Source organism: Petromyzon marinus, chromosome 14 (assembly GCF_048934315.1).
Source record: "Petromyzon marinus isolate PM22_M1 ecotype Great Lakes invasive population chromosome 14, UKy_Petmar_22M1.pri1.0, whole genome shotgun sequence".
Classification (NCBI taxonomy): Eukaryota; Metazoa; Chordata; class Hyperoartia; order Petromyzontiformes; family Petromyzontidae; genus Petromyzon; species Petromyzon marinus.
Window position 1 is genome coordinate 2,291,407 of NC_133680.1, and position 18,879 is coordinate 2,310,285.

General features: G+C 51.6%; 1 protein-coding gene across 2 annotated transcripts; it reads right to left on the reverse strand.

The window, feature by feature from the left end:
• Positions 1-37: 37 nt before the first annotated feature.
• LOC116942447 (ankyrin repeat domain-containing protein 16-like) lies at positions 38-18,836 on the reverse strand. Of its 2 annotated transcripts, none has more exons than XM_032954384.2 (7): positions 17,028-18,836; positions 15,613-15,836; positions 13,994-14,036; positions 12,983-13,061; positions 6,201-6,362; positions 4,910-4,988; positions 38-3,670 (listed from the first exon to the last, which is right to left on the reverse strand). In XM_032954384.2, the coding sequence occupies exons 1-7, from the start codon at positions 17,498-17,500 to the stop codon at positions 3,519-3,521; spliced, it is 1,212 nt and encodes a 403-aa protein (XP_032810275.1). In that variant the 5' UTR covers positions 17,501-18,836; the 3' UTR covers positions 38-3,518. The 2 variants fall into 2 exon arrangements, with proteins under 2 accessions (XP_032810275.1, XP_032810273.1); XM_032954382.2 differs by having other exon boundaries at positions 12,983-13,091.
• Between the last annotated feature and the right edge of the window lie 43 nt (positions 18,837-18,879).

Below are 18,879 nucleotides of genomic sequence, written 5' to 3' on the forward strand. Positions count from 1 at the left end.
CGCCCCGCCGCCACCAAGAAAACGTTTTGCAATGATAATGTTTCAAAGGGGTTTTATTGCAATAGAAATGAAAACTACACATTCACACAGTAGTGTAGTTTGGCGATGACCATGACCAATCACAACCTCGTTTGTTTCTAACCTTCTTCGATCCGAGGGCTGGTTGCATATTCAGATGGGAATGATGAAAACCGGCAAATGCAACTGGACAGCCAGCACATACCTAAAGCACATACCTACTACAGCACACACCCACAGCACACACCTACATCACAACATTTGAATTAAGATGACCACGGCGCAATTCTTCACGAACAGGTTTTTGCATAAATCACAAAGGTCGCGTGCATTCTGCACACGCTGCTGTGTGTTGGTTGAAGGTTATGGTATTTCGGCCTGCGCTATTCTTCCCTCGTGTCGGATCTTTCTCGTTCCTTAAAGACTTGATGGATTTGGGATCCACGGTGGAAAAATAATGGCGAGATCGACAAGGAGATCAGCAGCAGAATAAACGAAGCATGGACAAAGTGGAGGAAAAGTGAGTGGAGTGGCGTGCAGGAAGTGAAAGCCAATCCACCTTCAGGGAATGGCGAACAGGGCAGTGAAAATTCAGCGTTCATATGGCTCGGGCCGCTGAGCATGAAAGAAACGGCTGACGAACGTGACGAGGGTGACGGGAGATGAGAACGCCGAGATTAATTTGTGAGGCAAGTAGAAAGCATCGTGTGAGACACAGGGGGTTTTGAGTGATGGGAGCACGGCCAAGACAGAAATTGAGTGAGAATAGACCGAGGTGGATCGGACAAGTGACCAGATGATCGGAAGACGACGTTGGAAAGAGTTCTGAACGTGCCAGTTGAGGGGAAAGAGACAAAAAGGCGAAGAAAACACGGCGATAAAGTTACCGACAAGGACGTTAGAGAGTATGCGGCGGCGTTACTGTGGACGGCGATGGGTCGAAGCCTGGAGAGAGAGAGACTCGGAGAGCGGAGTCCACCTCGTGGGACAAACGCCCCGTGGAACAAGGTAAAAGGTTAAAAATGGGTGCAGCACCTCCGCACGGCCTTTGGACTGCCTTAATTGGGCTCGCCATTTGAAAGCAGAATACGCTGCACTTAGTTGGGGGGGGGGTGGTGAAATTGCCATTGTTAACGGTGACACGGCCAGTCTGAAAGCACACGCTCCTCAAGAGCACATGTGGCTATGCAGCAGACTGAGCAGCGGGTGGTCAAATTGCCTCCGAAATTAAACCAATCTCCTTGATAAACAACTTCACCTCCGCAAACTCCACTGCCTCAGCCCATCTGGCCAAACTGCTCTTGCACTCTCAGACCCAAATAGGCTGGAGACCTCTTATGCCAAAACGCCACCACAATATTATCTTTGACATCATTGAAAATGGGTCATTAATTATTAAACGGTGCATGTCGGCTCCCATTGCTGTATATTAAAGCAGGGAACTGTAAACGGGGTCTATTATGAAACAGTATACTTCCCTGTTAAACCAAGACACTTTTACAATCGCCTTCAGGTCATTGTATGACAATGTTCATACAGCTTAACGCTCTTGTTAAAATGCATCCGCAAACATTAAGCAGATTGTTTAATGATGACGTCACCCTGCTGCTCTATTTAAGACCGGGAGCAAGTGAGGGCTTTACCATTCTGCCGAATTGCCCGATGATGCTGGATGTAATTACCAGCGAAACGTCGTACTCAAACTGTAAATGTTGTGGATTCACTCTTCAACACACCGGTGGGCTAAAGTAATGAACTATTTGTCTTTTGTCAACGTGACACTTTTTTGCTGATTGCCCGTGTCGGGTGGTGGAGGGTTACGACACATTTATAAATAACACGATCTAACCCAAAAACCTTTATTATGAATATTGGTCGCAAAAGCCTACGTGTTAAACTGAGATTGTTGACTCGCAAGAACGTGGAAGATGGAGACGGCTTGAGGAGGCCTTTGATAGAATAACGGGTAGATCTTAAGACTGGTGATAACTCCAAGACATAACTGAGCAGTGTACACACTAAGGCAGCGCGTGTGTTATTTTTTGTGTCCACTTACAGAATACACGGGAGAGAAATGTGATTTGTAAACGAGAGCTCACCCTAAAACTGGACACGTCGCGATTCGGGGTCACGATTCCCTTCAATAATCGATTCGTCTCGTTCGTACCATCTCGTTTGTATCATCACTAATACTATTTTCAACTATCAGCTTGTACAGGAAACATTGCTCCACTTGCCTAAATGTTACATTGGCAGTTCATTTGAAATAATCTTTACGAACCAAAATCCATGTGCATGAAATGGATGTGTCAGGCGAAAAAAAACCCACAAGTGATCCACGGTCATTTCCCAGCCTAAATCCCGCCATTTCACATAGACACCTGAGGCCTGCACTCCACTCACAGCCTTTATTTTATACAGAAATTGTTACAAGAGGCTGCAGTTTTCCGGGAACACAGAGTGGGCAAGAGGGTAGTGCCTCAAAAAGCCATTGTTGCATTGTACTTCTATGCTCCTAAATCTATGCTCCCTGCCTCCAATAACCCACGTGGCCAACAGAGTGTAGGAGCCCATCTAGCAGTTCATTGATAAAAGGTCTGCCCCTGTACATCCAAGACAATAACACGAATGTGTACCACTTAAACGTCTCATACTCTACCTCTGCTCCCCTACCTTAAATCATATTCTTGTTATATCCTATATTATGCAACGTTAATATATATTTCAAATTAGATATTTACAAACACATTTTTCTGACGCAGCTATAGATTCTACCCGACGTAGAATAATTAAATGGCATCCATCTCATGAAAAAGGAATCTCTGAGAAAACTTTAGTCCCACGCCGATGACCAATTCACCTCTGAATGCATCCGATTTGGTCAGATCTCGAGGCTAAGCAGGGTTGGCCACTTGGATGGCAACCGCCAATCATAAAACATGTCAGAAGCTGCTGCAGAGCTATATTGTGTACATCTATTGTTGTACTTAACCATGCTTCCCATGTATGCGCTCCACACCTCCAACCCACACTGACCGGCAGCGCGTAGTACAGCCGAACAACCCCCACAGCCCTCACGGTGTGGGGAGGGGCCCTCAACCAGCTGTGGATTCACAAAGGTCTGCACATGCTACAAATGGAGGGCCGAATTTGTTCCGACTTAAAATTGTGATAGCCTTATCCAGAGAGCGGTGGTATGGGCAAAGCGCAGGGCTATCTGAAAAGTGGGTGGGGTTGTCAGTGGCGTGAGTGTGGCCTATGACCAACGTGAGAAAGCCAATCGGCTCACTGTGTGCACTGGGATAGTGACCGAGTGGGCTTGGCTATGTAAAAGTGGGAGGCGCTGATGGTCGCAGGGGGTCCCTGTCTCGTTCACCACCGCGTGTCCCCGGTCGAGTCTCCCAGAAACGCTGCGGCTTTCGGTGCGCGCGCACGGGTGTACACGCGCGTACGAGCGAGAAGGGGACACCGCTCGTTTGGCGGCGTGCGAGTGGCGCTCCTCAACTGGGCTCCTCCATGGCGCTGACGACAGGAGGTTTTTGCGCGAGGGAGAGAGGGGTCCGCCCCTCCGCGTCCTCCGCGTTGAGCAGCCCGGCTGCGCGCAATGCGCGCACGCACTCCGCGCGCTGAGCCGCGCACGCCACGTGCAGCGCTTGGCACCATTCGGGGAGGCAGGCGGCAGCGTTTCAGTGAGGTCGCGGCGTTATGAGGTCGCACTCGTTACACACAAAGTGTTTGCCATAAATGAACCACAATACTTTACTGATCTCACCAAGGAGCATAAACCATCACGCAAACTCTGGTCATCCTCGCGGCGGCTTTTGGCTGGCCATCGAACAAAGACGGTCACTGCATCACACGCTTTCTGATGCGCTGCTGAGGCCATCCTTCTGATTTTGTGTTTCGTTTCTTGTCCTTCCCCTGCACCTCCAATTAGTATGGTTGGCTACGTAGGGTGCGAAAGAAGTTCAACAGATATACATGTTGAACACTGCACTCTCTCCATTGCACTGAGACCTTGCGCAGAGAGGTCTTCCTTGCTGAAGATATTTGCTTGCATTACGTGCCTCCTGGTTGTAATTCTCAAAAACACATTATTATTTAATCGACTTCTTGCACGTATGATTTAGAGGTGCTTACCAATTGGTTCATGTCGGAATATAGTGCACCATGCATTAATTAAACAAGAAAAATGATGCAAATGAGTGGATTCTGTAACACTTTAAAAAAAGCGTCTGTCCTCAGCAGCACTTCATAAGCAGCACGGAAGCTGTGAATTGTATCCAAGTGTTGGGCAATCCTTTGATTAGACTGGTCAGCTTTCAATAGGACACACCTCTAATAACAACACAAGTTTAAATTAAAATGTAATCTACATTGAATTATCTCTACGAGCGCTGTCATGACCAGATTTTACAGATGAACAGATGAACAGTCAGCCAAACGGACAGAGCTGATGCATTAATGCTTTCGACCTTAACTTGAAAGCGGTAAAAACAAACTCACTGTTTGAAAGCATGCACGCATTAGCTCTATCCGTGTGTCTGCAACAAGGACACACGATTACTCTCGCAGAGATTATCTAATTTGGACAAAATTTTAGGAAAAAGTTTAATTTACTATCAGGGACTATTCTATATTGAAAGCAAGCATATTATTCTAAGTATTGCCCAAGAGCCGGAGACCCATATCAGTGCTAAGAGGACACGCGTTGGCACGCTGGTGTCCCGGCCTTACTTGCCAAGCCTCACTCTCCAGGGCCTACCATTTCTTATGCACCGGGCGCGGGTGCTACCATGACTACCGCTAACCAATTACCGTACTTGCGGGGACAAATGCACGTTGGAAAAGTGTTAATTTGTAAGCGGCTGCTGTGTTGTGGCTGGCTTACCGGTCCTGCCTTTGGCGTCCGTGGCGTGCAGGTCGGCCCCCAGGGAGCGCAGAGTCTCTATGGCGCTTACGTGTCCCTCCTGCAACACGGCAGAAGACGCGCAGAGCGTTACAAAATCGGGGGGGACAGCCGTGGAAAATTACACGACACCTCCACAGCTTAGGCAAACACTGCACCCCCGCTCGTCAGCAATTTAGCGTGCCGCTAATTAACTCGGTCACACGCCAAAGCGGTCACGCTCCTCAGGTGGGCATTGTACAGTGTTCATCTCTCCCCGTTTATAGCCCCTCTGAGGCAGTGAAGCAATATCCTCCTTTAACAGAGGGAGAGTCTATCCATCTATCCATAGTCTAGCCATAGCTCAACCACCATCACCTTCGCACAAGCGGTGCTCGTTCGTTTACCCCCCCGACGCGCGAAGGCGCGGCGTGACCCCCCCCCCCCCCCCCACCACAACAAGGAGCTTTACTTGCAACGCTTAAGACCGGAAGTTGCACGTCACTGTTGCACCACCTCTCCAAACGCGTATGCACGTAGACATTACTGTTGATTGGCCACCTGTGCAGCACGTTCGACAGGCCGGGGTATATTTCACAGACGTGCCCATTGGCAACATCCGACATTCCCACTTCACGTAGAATTCCCCTATGTAATCATAATCGGCCACACGAGCCGATTTCATCGCCCCATCAGCGGCATGTACGTTGAACTTCTTTCGCACCGTATGTAACCAACCGTGCTAATCGGTGGTGTGCGAACATCGTGAAAACCAAGATCGCAGCGAATCGAGAAAACTTCGATTGCAGAAACCCTAGGCCACGCAGCTCTTTAAGGACTGCTTCGTGACGTTATTTATTAAGGACCGCCATCTCGTATTCACGTGTCATTGCGGCTCTTGAAATATCGGCAAGCAATCGAACAAAGACCGTCACTGTATCGCGCGCTTTCAGATGCGCTTCTGCGGCCGTCTGGAATGCTCTTCCTTCTGATATTGGGAAGCCACTGGAGCTATGCACTTTTAAATCGCGTAGATTTAAAATTAATTTCTTTCTAACAGCTTTTCGTGTTTAGTTTGTTGTCCTTCGCCCGCACCTCCGATTACCACAGTTGGCTACGTACGGTGCGAAAGAAGTTCAACATACATACAATAGGTATTCAGGTTTTTTATTGCCCAGATGGAAAAAAAGGGCTATTCTTGTTATTTTGAGTGCTGACCCCTGCCCCTTAGGCCGACGGAGCGACCGGGATCGACGGGGCGACCGGGGCCGATGGGGCGACCTTCCCCGCTCACCTTGGCGGCATAGTGCACGGCGCAGAGGCGGGCGCGAGCGTCGCACACGTTCACGTCCACGCCCAGCTCCTCCACGAGGAAGCGGAGAGCGTCCAGCTGGCAGGTGACGGCGGCCAAGTGCAGCGCCTGGGCGCCCACGGCATCGGTGGCGCTCACGTCCGACTGCCCCAACGACGAGATAAAACGAATATTCACTCATTTGTTTATGGATCTATGTTTATTTGACCAGGTAAGACCCCACTGAGCTATATAGCTCTTTTTCAGAATCGACCTGTGGTTTACAAATGATAGCTCAACGTGTCGACATTTAAAGCAGCCAAATAACTCTAAACGCACGTTTCTAAATGTGGAGGGAAAAATCGGAGGCCACGGAGAATAATCCCCGTGACCACGGGGAGAACATGCAAACTCCGAATATACAGCAGGCGTCAGGGTCGGGATCGAACCCATGACCTCCGGTCAGGGAGTTACCATCTCGCCCCTGTGGCAGCCTAACGTCATCATCAGTGAAGGAGATTAGTGACAAAATGGCAGAGAGAGCAATGAGAGCAGCTAATGTACAGACGCGACGTGGATTGTGGCACACAAGACCCTTGAAGGATGGCAACATCATGGTGAGGCCTTCATCCAGCAGTGGATACATTGTCAATAATTATGACGTAATGCAGCATGTTTTAGCTCCGAGGACTAAAAAGTCCTGCTTAATTTCCAGATTACCTCTATAGCCGCTATAGCCACGATAGCCTCCATAGCGGCTATAGCCTCTATAGCCTTGATAGCTTCTATAGGGGCTATAGCGGCGTTCTTCACTGCAAGGCCCGCAGGCCCCTGGCGGCCCCTGGTGGCGTTTAGTGCCGCTCTTGACGTGCAGCCCCCGACATTCCAAAACACGTGATAACAACCCCCATCATCGTGCTGTAAAAACCCCAATGGTTTCAAATGCGTGGCGGCCCTCATACTGATGATGTCTTATCGGCAGAAGTGCCCCCTCCCCCCCCGCTCTGAAAACTGCTCTATAGCCTCAACAGCCTCGATAGCGGCCAGAGTCCTGCATCGGGTCGGGTAGACACGCGTGACCCACAAAGCCAGTCAGATTCGGGTCGGAGCGAAGTCGTTGTCAAGGCTTGTGGGTTGGGTCGGGTCACATTCATCGCGGGTCATCGGAAGGTCACCCACGATGAAGCCACCATGACCTTTTCTTTCATTCAACAGAACTGTCTGTAAACAGGGCGGCGCTACGTTTCAGACGATATGAAACGCACATTGTTCACTTTTGCGTGAAAAGTTATAACGTCATCCAAACACGTACGTAAATTATTGATTTTGTTGCCGTTTGCTGGTGCGGGTCTGACTGCGGGTAAAAGAACGGCGTTGAAGCGGGTTTCGTGTTCGGGTTAGGCAGGATCCGGCAAGAGCCAGGTCGGATTGCCAGTCAAATCGTTAGGCCCATTGCAGGACTCTGATCGCGGGGTATGTGGCCCCACCTAGTGGGGATATGGGGAACTTCAACGTACTTCAGACGTAGTTCTGCTACATCAGGGGTCGGGAACCTATGGCTCGCGAGCCAGATGTGGCTCTTTTGATGATTGCATATGGCTCGCAGATAAAACAAAATATTCTCACTTGTTTTAATCCATCCATCGATTTTTCACTGCGCATGTCCTGTTCAGGGCTGCAGGAGCAATTGTCCATTATTTTAATTGGATGATACTGGCCTACGTTTGCCGTTGCTGGGTAAAACAGGTAAACGCCCCCTTTTGAATCAGTCTGAGACTGCGTCTGCTCGGTCATTAGCTCAAAGCTAACCCTTCGACGAAGAAGATGGCGAAAAGAAAAAAAGACGACGAGTATCGTACATTTCAGGACGAATGGACCGAAGAATTCGCCTTTGTGGAGAGAGCGGGTTCTGCGGTGTGTCTAATTTGCAATGACAAAATTACATCGTTGAAACGGTCGAATGTAAAGCGGCACTTCGACACGCGCCACGCTACCTTTGCATCAAAATACCCTGCGGGAGACAGCAGAAAGAAAGCGTGCCAAGAGCTTCTGAGCAGGGTGCAAGCTAGCCAGCAGCAACTCCGCGTATGGACCCGGCAAGGTGACTATAATTCGGCTAGCTTTGCTGGTTCTTTAGCAATAGTGAGGAACGGAAAACCATTCACAGATGGCGAGTATGCTAAAACGTTCATGCTAGATGTAGCCAATGAACTTTTTGATGATCTTCCGAACAAAGACAAGATAATCAAACGGATACAAGACATGCCTCTGTCGGCAAGAACTGTTCATGATCGTACCATCGTGATGGCAAACAAAGTGGAGGAAACGCAAGTGAAGGACATAAATGCAGCGCCGTTCTTTTCTCTGGCTTTGGATGAGTCAACAGACGTGAGCCATTTGTCGCAGTTCAGCGTGATTGCAAGATATGCTGTTGGTGACACACTGCGCGAAGAAAGTCTTGCTGTTCTGCCATTAAAAGGGTCCACAAGAGGTGAGGATTTATTCAAGTCTTTCATGGAGTTTGCTCAAGAAAAAAGTCTACCTATGGATAAACTTCTCTCAGTGTGTACTGATGGTGCTCCGTGTATGGTGGGGAAAAACAAAGGATTTGTGGCGCTTCTCCGTGAACATGAAAATAGACCCATCCTAAGTTTCCATTGCATTATACACCAGGAGGCACTTTGTGCTCAGATGTGTGACAGGCAGTTTGGCGAAGTGATGTCGCTGGTCATTCGTGTGATCAACTTTATTGTTGCCCGAGCCTTAAATGATCGCCAGTTTAAAACACTGCTGGATGAAGTTGTAAATAACTATCCTGGTCTGCTTTTGCACAGCAATGTGCGTTGGTTGTCAAGAGGGAAGGTGCTTAGCCGTTTTGCGGCTTGCCTGAACGAAATCCGGACTTTCCTTGAAATGAAAGGCGTCGGGCATCCTGAGCTAGCCGACACCGAGTGGCTCCTCAAGTTTTACTATCTCGTAGATCTGACTGAACATCTGAACCAGCTCAACGTGAAAATGCAAGGCATTGGAAATACAGTGTTATCCCTTCAACAAGCTGTATTTGCTTTTGAAAACAAGCTGGAGCTTTTCATCACGGATCTTGAAACAGGTCGTTTACTACATTTTGAAAAACTGAGCCAATTTAAAGATGCATGCACAGCAAGTGAGCCCATTCAAAACCTTGATCTCCACCAGCTAGCTGGCTGCACATCCAGTCTCCTACAGTCCTTCAAAGCACGCTTTGGAGAATTTCGTGAGCACACTCGTCTTTTTAAGTTCATCACCCATCCAAACGAGTGTTCACTGAACACAGCCGACCTGAATTACATCCCTGGTGTCTCCGTCAGAGATTTTGAAGCAGAAGTGGCTGACCTGAAGGCCTCAGACATGTGGGTGAATAAGTTCAAGTCACTGAATGAAGATTTGGAAAGAATCACACGACAGAAAGCGGAGTTGGCGAGCAAGCACATGTGGACAGAAATGAAAAAACTCCAACCCGAAGACCAGCTGATTCTCAAAACTTGGAACGCGCTTCCTGTCACATACCACACACTGCAGCGTGTGAGTATTGCTGTATTGACCATGTTTGGATCTACGTATGCATGTGAGCAGTAATTCTCACATCTTAAAAACATCAAGTCCAACCTACGATCACGTTTAACGGATGAAAGCCTCAACGCTTGCATGAAGCTTAACCTCACCAAGTACCAACCCGACTACAAAGTACCAACCCGACTACAAAGACATCAGCAAATCCATGCAGCACCAGAAGTCGCATTAATGGTGAGTGTTATAACAACATTATTTAAAAGAATAAATTCAGAGGCTTATTATACTGACATTTAGTTGAATTCACTTTTAAAATATATTATATGGCTCTCACTGAAATAAATTTCCAAATTTTTTGCTTTCATGGCTCTCTTAGTCAAAAAGGTTCCCGACCCCTGTGCTACATCATCCTACGTGCCTCCTCTCCAACGCAATTTTAACGCACTGCTCGCTGAGTGAACCCCGAAGTAAATCATCATTAAGCCCATGACATCGCAGCCGTTGAACAATTGTAATTTTTTTAAAAATATGATGGTAAAGATGCAGCCCTTCACATTTATTGCGCACATCATTGCTGTGAGGGTAGTCCCTCTAAGGCCAATCAATGTTTGTTCGTTACGTGGAAAATTCCGTTGAGCCAGTTACCCAGCTATGTTTGCTTGGGAGATTCAGCAGCAGAGAACAGGAACAACAACATCAAAGTGATCCATACAGAGGAACAGGCAACAACGGAACAACATGCGTCAGAGAAACAGGCAAAAACAATGCTTATAAAACATTAACGATATTAACAATAATCCGTTAGTTACCCTAGAGAGCAGTGGTTCCCAATATTCCTGGACACGTGGACCACCAGCAACCCTCTAACATTTTTGTGCGGACCACCGTGCAATACATTTTTTCTGTAAAAGATCATATCTGCACCACTGCTCTTGAGAGTAAATGGAATATAACTGGGGAAATACAATCTTGTTCTCCGATAACGCGTATGATTTTCATAACGGGAATTGTATGCAACACGATCAATGTCCTAGGGAACACATTTTTTATCACGCGGATGCGAATTGGATATAACGCGACCGAGCAAACGGAATTACTTCGCTCGAGTAGGAATAAGCGGGATGCTGCTGGATGCTACCACGCACCTCCGTCTTTGTTAAGCCTGCGTACGCGCCTCACGTGTTATCACGGACTGTGCTTTACCCTGTAGTATTGATTAGGAAACGTGATTTGTCCATAACACGCTGTTCTTCAGGAACTACTACCGCATTATAGAACAGTGTATAAATTTTGGAAAAATAAAGCACCTTGCAGAGCCACACCGGAGCCCAGAGTACGGGCGGGCTTCTGGCACGCGCAGCGGAGATTCGTGGACGAGCTCACCTGGCGGACGAGCCCACCTGGTGGACGAGCCCACCTGGTGGACGAGCTCACCTGGCGGACGAGCCCACCTGGAGGACGAGCTCACCTGGTGGACGAGCCCACCTGGCGGACGAACCCACCTGGCGGACGAGCCCACCTGGCGGACGAGCCCACCTGGCGGACGAGCCCACCTGGTGGACGAGCCCACCTGGCGGACGAGCCCACCTGGCGGACGAGCCCACCTGCCGGACGAGTCCACCTGGTGGACGAGCCCACCTGGTGGACGAGCCCACCTGGTGGACGAGCTCACCTGGCGGACGAGCCCACCTGGCGGACGAGCCCGCCTGGCGGACGAGCCCACCTGGTGGACGAGCCCACCTGGTGGACGAGCTCACCTGGCGGACGAGCCCACCTGGCGGACGAGCCCGCCTGGCGGACGAGCCCACCTGGTGGACGAGCCCACCTGGTGGACGAGCTCACCTGGCGGACGAGCCCACCTGGCGGACGAGCTCACCTGCCGGACGAGCTCACCTGGCGGACGAGCTCACCTGGCGGACGAGCCCACCTGCCGGACGAGCTCACCTGGTGGATGAGCTCACCTGCCGGACGAGCCCACCTGGCGGACGAGCCCACCTGGCGGACGAGCTCACCTGGCGGACGAGCCTACCTGGCGGACGAGCCCACCTGCCGGACGAGCTCACCTGGTGGACGAGCCCACCTGCCGGACGAGCCCACCTGGCGGACGAGCCCACCTGGTGGACGAGCTCACCTGGCGGACGAGCCCACCTGGTGGACGAGCTCACCTGGCGGACGAGCCCACCTGCCGGACGAGTCCACCTGGTGGACGAGCCCACCTGGTGGACGAGCCCACCTGGTGGACGAGCTCACCTGGCGGACGAGCCCACCTGGCGGACGAGCCCGCCTGGCGGACGAGCCCACCTGGTGGACGAGCCCACCTGGTGGACGAGCTCACCTGGCGGACGAGCCCACCTGGCGGACGAGCCCGCCTGGCGGACGAGCCCACCTGGTGGACGAGCCCACCTGGTGGACGAGCTCACCTGGCGGACGAGCCCACCTGGCGGACGAGCTCACCTGCCGGACGAGCTCACCTGGCGGACGAGCTCACCTGGCGGACGAGCCCACCTGCCGGACGAGCTCACCTGGTGGATGAGCTCACCTGCCGGACGAGCCCACCTGGCGGACGAGCCCACCTGGCGGACGAGCTCACCTGGCAGACGAGCCTACCTGGCGGACGAGCCCACCTGCCGGACGAGCTCACCTGGTGGACGAGCCCACCTGCCGGACGAGCCCACCTGGCGGACGAGCCCACCTGGTGGACGAGCTCACCTGGCGGACGAGCCCACCTGGTGGACGAGCTCACCTGGCGGACGAGCCCACCTGGTGGACGAGCCCACCTGGCGGACGAGCCCACCTGCCGGACGAGCTCACCTGCCGGACGAGCCCACCTGCCGGACGAGCCCACCTGGCGGACGAGCCCACCTGGCGGACGAGCCCACCTGGCAGACGAGCCCACCTGGCGGACGAGCTCACCTGGTGGACGAGCCCACCTGGCGGACGAGCCCACCTGGTGGACGAGCTCACCTGGTGGATGAGCTCACCTGGCGGACGAGCTCACCTGGCGGACGAGCCCACCTGGTGGATGAGCTCACCTGGCGGACGAGCTCACCTGGCGGACGAGCCCACCTGCCGGACGAGCTCACCTGGTGGATGAGCTCACCTGGCGGACGAGCTCACCTGGCGGACGAGCCCACCTGCCGGACGAGCTCACCTGGTGGACGAGCTCACCTGGCGGACGAGCTCACCTGCCGGACGAGCTCACCTGGCGGACGAGCTCACCTGGTGGACGAGCTCACCTGGTGCTTCTCCAGGAGCAGCCGAGCCACGTCCAGGTGGCCATGTCTCACTGCGTCAACGAACGGGGTCACTCCGCAGCTGTCACGGCCGTCGGGCACAAACGCGCACCTAAGGCCCCGCGCGCGAGGATTCACATCACTTGCCGGTCGCTTGACTCCAGCGTCTGAAAGCACCTTGCTTCACATCTCCATCGTTATAATGGTCAGCTGTGGTGGGTTTTTTGTGCTTAGGGGAACCTAAGCAGCTGTCCCCTGTGTGGCACAAGGTGACGCAGCACCGGCCTGAAAGGGGGGCATTGGTCTGTCAGGAGGGGGCGATGTTGCTGTTGGTTAATCCAATAATTCGCTGGCAATTTTTAGAATTTTGCAAATCTGGACGATGACGCTGGTGCACATGGCCTAGTCTTGTTTTGAATGTCGTTATCGTCCAATGTGAAGCTGTATATGTGTGGTCCATACACCCACAGTCTTAACCAAGACTTCGTTATATTTAGCCTTGTTTACCGAGGAAAGCCACCGACGCACAAGACCCTGCAATCCTAGCCGAGTATTCGCAGATCATATTTCAGCACTGGAGTTGTTTTGGGCACTACGGGGTTTTTTTAGCTATGGGAGAAAACCGGAGAACCTGGGGAAACCCATGCAGAACGGTGGGAGAACAGAACATGCACGCTCCACACAGAGAGACGCACGTGTTGGGAATGGAACCCAGGTCCATCTTGCTCTGAGGCAGGAGTGTTACCACAGCACTACCCTGCCTCGCAAACCTTCACCGAAAACCCGTGCAAGAAGCGGGAAATGCCCCCCTCCCCCCCCCAATCTCAGTCGTGTCACCGTCAGTGACGTGGATGATGCAATTGAACATCCAAGAGCGCGCATCGTCCTCGTGCCCACCGTCAAATGAGGCCACGTCATCCCAACCGTTGGGATGCCTCCACTGGCTGCCAGGTCTATGTGGATCGTGCAGCGTGGGTGCACACAGCCTGGAGCCGACTGCTCGACTCAACTCACCTGTCCAGCAACATCTGCGTGACTTCCAAGTTGCCGTGCATGGCTGCAAACAAAGAGGGAAAAACAATTAATGCGGAAATTGCTTTTTTTCTCCAAATTTACTCTAGAATGTGTACGCCGTACGCTACAATCATTGTCAGTCATTGTCTATCAACTGCTGGATGAAGGCCTCCCCACACTGTTGCCATCCACCAGTTCTGCGATGTCACGAGTCCGACCTCTCATTATCCCGTCCAGAGGCGATGTGTCCTACCCACGCCCGCTTACTTAACAATGAGTTTCTCATGCGTTCCACGTTGTGCGTCTTAATATTTCTGTTGTTCTGTGCAATTCCAAGCGTGCATCTCTCCACGCTTGTCAGCGTTCAATACATTTGTCCTGACTGGCAATATGCACCGACTGAGAATGGGTCCCCCTCCGGGCACGGTGGGGTACAAAAAATAACAATAGGTGTTAACCCTATCTGGCAATAAAACAGGTGTTAAGATGTCCAAACTCCAAATAGAAACCTTTTTGCAAGGATTCAAGTTACTGCATTAACCACACACAGTACTCGAGGTGAACATGCAAACAAAAACATGCACTGATAATTAATGTGGCATTGTCTTTGAAAACTGATTGGTCTACACCAGAGAAAGCCTTCTTTAGGGCCTAGTCTCACCAGTGTCAGGCCAGAGAATGCCAAAAGGCAAACCGTTTTATTGCCAGAAAGTGTTCAAACCTATTCTTATTTTCTCATACTTTGTTACCAGCAATTTCAGATTTTAAAAAGCACTCAAAACCGACTGTCTGTCTCTTTGTTTTGTCATATTAATTTCAGTCGGCTGTCGTAACCTGTCCGAGGTACACAGACTTTGTTGTCACACTGCCCCGCGTGGTGGAAGTATGACGCAAATAAATACTATTCTAGCAAATCGCCCGATGATGCTGGATGTAATTTACCAGCGAAACGTCGTACTCAGGTTGTAAATGTTGTGGATTCACTCTCCAACACACCGGTGGGCTCAAGTAGTAACTATTTGGCGTTTTGTTTACGTGACAAATCCCTTACTGATTGGCTGTGTCGGGTGGTGGAGGGTTTCGACACATTTATAAATAACGCGATCTAACCCAAAAACCTTTATACTCTTTGGTTCTATTCTGTAAAGTCACGTAGGTAAAAAAAAAATCACGACGTTTCGGCCACAACACAAGCGGCCTTCATCAGGTGAAGGGATCAGGCTGTCTCGAGGACAGCGCTGGAGTGAAACACAACCACGCTCAGACCGCGGTCTGAGCGTGGTTGTGTTTCAGACCGTGGTCTGAGCGTGGCTGTGTTTCACTCCAGCGCTGTCCTCGAGACAGCCTGATCCCTTCACCTGATGAAGGCCGCTTGTGTTGTGGCCGAAACGTCGTGATTTTTGTTTTGTTTTATTTTTTACCTACGTGACTTTACCGAATAGAACCAAAGAGTATGGATCCTTGCAGTCACGAAAGCTTTAAATCTAGAACCAAAAACCTTTATTATGAATAATATTGGTCGTGGAAGCCTGCGTGTTAAACCGAGATAAACAGGGGCACGGGTGATGACGTCGCCACCGCCGCTAGGTTAATCGGGTGTAGGCCCAGGCCGGGCGAACCGGAGGTGTGGAGCGGAGTGCGGCCCACAGAGCTGCGTGTGCCCCACGCTGTGGGCGACGCGTCCAGCAGAGCGCCCACCACCGCCGAGTCGCCCGTGCGGCACGCCACGTGCAGCGCACTCCAGCCGTCCTTGTTGCGCACCGACAGGCTGGCCCCGTGCGCCAGCAGCTCGCGAACCACGTCCAGCGAGCCGGCACGGGTGCAGGCCATCATCAGCGGCGTCCTGGGGAAAGGAACAAAAAAAGCCAAGGCAGTTAACATCTCGCCGCGGTGTCTCGATGTTAACTGCCTCGCCTGGAGGTCGTGCGTTCGATCGGGACCCTGACGCCTGCTGTATATTTTGAGTTCGCATGTTCTCCCCGTGGTTGCGTAGATTTTTCCTCCGGGTCCTCTGGTTTTTTTTTTACTTGACATTTAGAAACGTGCGTTTAAGAGTATTTGGCCGCTATAAATGTACACATAAGCCACTAAGTTCAGCTATCATTTGTGGCCAGGTCGCTTCTGAAACATGAGCGATATAACTCAATCGGTCTTACCTGGTGACCAAAAAAAATAAAGTTTTATAACTTTCCACTGGCACATCCAAGCATTGGGGCCCTCACACTGGTTATTTGCCAATCTGAGCTAAAAAGCAACCATACCGTACCTTTAAACGCGAGCCTCACGTGGCATCCGAATCCGGCTTGACTTGACTGTGTATATACACATTATACTGGTAGGAACGAAGTTGTAAACTGAGTGTACCAGCCTGCAATAGATGAATGTGTCCGTCCGTCCGTCCCCTTTCAATACTTTAACGAAGTGAAAAATTCCAATGTTCCTACCAGCCCACCCTGCAGGGACCTGTTATGGTGGATCTCCATTACCCCTTTCCCACTGGTACATCTCTGAACCGGGCCCGCAACAGGGGTCCTCACAATTTTCCACTGACTATTTGCCATGACCAAACTTAAGCCTCTGGACATCTGTGAGAAAAAAAGAGCTTCACAGCTCATCGGATTCTTTCGCTCTAAATACAAAATTATGATTGTTATATTTGCTCGATACCGGCTCGGGTTTACGCAGGGGCCAAGGGTGACGATGTGACGTGAGCCATGTCGTGGGTCTGCGGAGAGCAATGCAGTAAAAATCCACTGTTGTGCTGCACTCCTATGCTCCCACGTCTTTGCAACAGCGACCCAAACTGCCCGGCGTGGTGGAAGTATGCCGCAAATAAACACATCGTTCGCGGGCCGCTTTCAAACGCGTAGGCCTGGCGTGGCCGTCCCGAGTGGGGCAATGGTGACATGTGTAACGTGAAGTTTCGGCGCGTGTTGTCCACACGGTGCCCGCGTGTGTACCCCAAGTCTCCCAGATCCCCATCCCGAACTCCAACCCTAAGCTGCCGTCTCCCCCCACCCCCAACCCAACCCACCAGTCCGCCCGCTTGAGGCTGTCCACCCTGGCCCCGTGCCGCAGCAGCAGCCGCACGCAGGGCCCGTGCCCGGCCGCCGCGGCCTCGTGCAGGGGCCTCTTTTGCTCGCGGTTCGCGACCTCGGGGTCGGCGCCGAGCGGCGGGGCGAGGAGCAGGGCGAGAAAGCGAGGCCGCCCCAGGCGCCCCGCGTAGTGCAGCAGGGAGTCGCGGGCAGAGCCCCTGCGCAGGGAGGCCAACCGGGACAGCCTGGCCGCGGCGTCCGTTGCTCCGGTGGCCACGGGGGACCCGCTGGTGGCCACGGGGGACCCGCTGGTGGCCACGGGGGACCCGCTGGTGGCCGCATGCGCCCCGCCGGACAATTCTCGTGGCCGCCGCTGCAGCTGCTGCAGGTGAATGGACAGCGCCACGGCTGCGGCGTCGTCGCTTTCCTGGGCCAGTTTGAAAAAATATTCGTCATCTTCTGCCGATGACATGGGCTCCTCCTCTGCTGTGTCGAATGGCTTCGCTCCGTGTGTTGTGTTCACTGCCCTGAAAGCACAGAGACGCGTGCTGCGGGGCTCGCTCCCCTGCCCTGGCTGTTGCTTTTGGTGCCAGCCGCTGCGCTCGATCCACACGGTGATGACGAAAAACACGTGGATCGCCAGCACCGCAACCAGCGTTGTCAGATCAGAGGTTAAACACGCAGTAATCGGGGTTTTTTTTGGGTTGGAGCGCGTAAATATGTCGTTCAACCCACCACACCCAATTAGTCAGGTTTGTCACTTAAGCAAAACGTGCCAATTCGTTACTTCTAATACACACCGGTATGTTGGGAGAGATAATCCACAAGGTTTCGTTACTTCTACAACACACCGGTATGTTGGGAGAGATAATCCACAAAGTTTCCAACTACAGTTGTAAATCCACACCCGTGAAGCTCCGCAAATATATCGGCGTCGGAGTCGGGATCGAGCCCACCTACTCCTGTAGAGCAGGCGAGGTAGTTAACATCTCGCCACCGTGGCGCCAACGAATTCAAGGCTATTTTGTTTAAACTAGATGCCCAGGTTAGTCTTCCGATGTGTGTATAATCTAAATTGAGAAATTTCCGAATTTGGACTCCTAGCACACAACGGCCTCGCCTTGCGAACTACATCAGTGGATCTTTAACGTCCACCGTGGAGCGTTATGGTTATTGACACCCGCCCTACCAATCATCGGGGCGACCGCTGGATTTCGATTTGTGAACCTCTGCTGGGCCGATCCCTGCTACTGGGGGAAAATATTTTAATCTACATAACGTGTCCCATTTGTCAATATAGAGGCATCCAATACGGTATCGGTTATCGGGGTACGTTGACCATACTTCACCACGATGATGAGTGCACGTTGGTGGGATTCGGGGCACGGATGTAGCTAAGCCACTGATGTTAGCCGTTGCTGGAAATGATTTTGTTTGGTATCCGGAATCAGAGCGCGGTGGGCCAATCACTACACCAGCACTTTCTCAACATTACATTATATTTTTGGTTTATATTTAGCTTGGTGAGTTTGCTTTTTTTTGCTGCGAAGAATTGTTTATTTCACCCGACGACTTTGCTAGGCTGATTATGTAAAGTAAAATTATTTAACTGGTGGCTCCGTGGAAGTTGTTCGTGTCCCGCCGAGACGTAACGATACAAAAATCAGTAACATTAAAGACAAGTCATCGTGCAATCGTGGCCATACAACACACACGACGAACCAAATAGTAAAACTACTGCAGTCTGCGCCTCCTTTTAACAGAGCGACAGCGAAGCTACTACACACGAACTCTCCCGAATTGGCATTTACAGCTCCGGAACATATCGCCATACGCAATAATAACAATAGT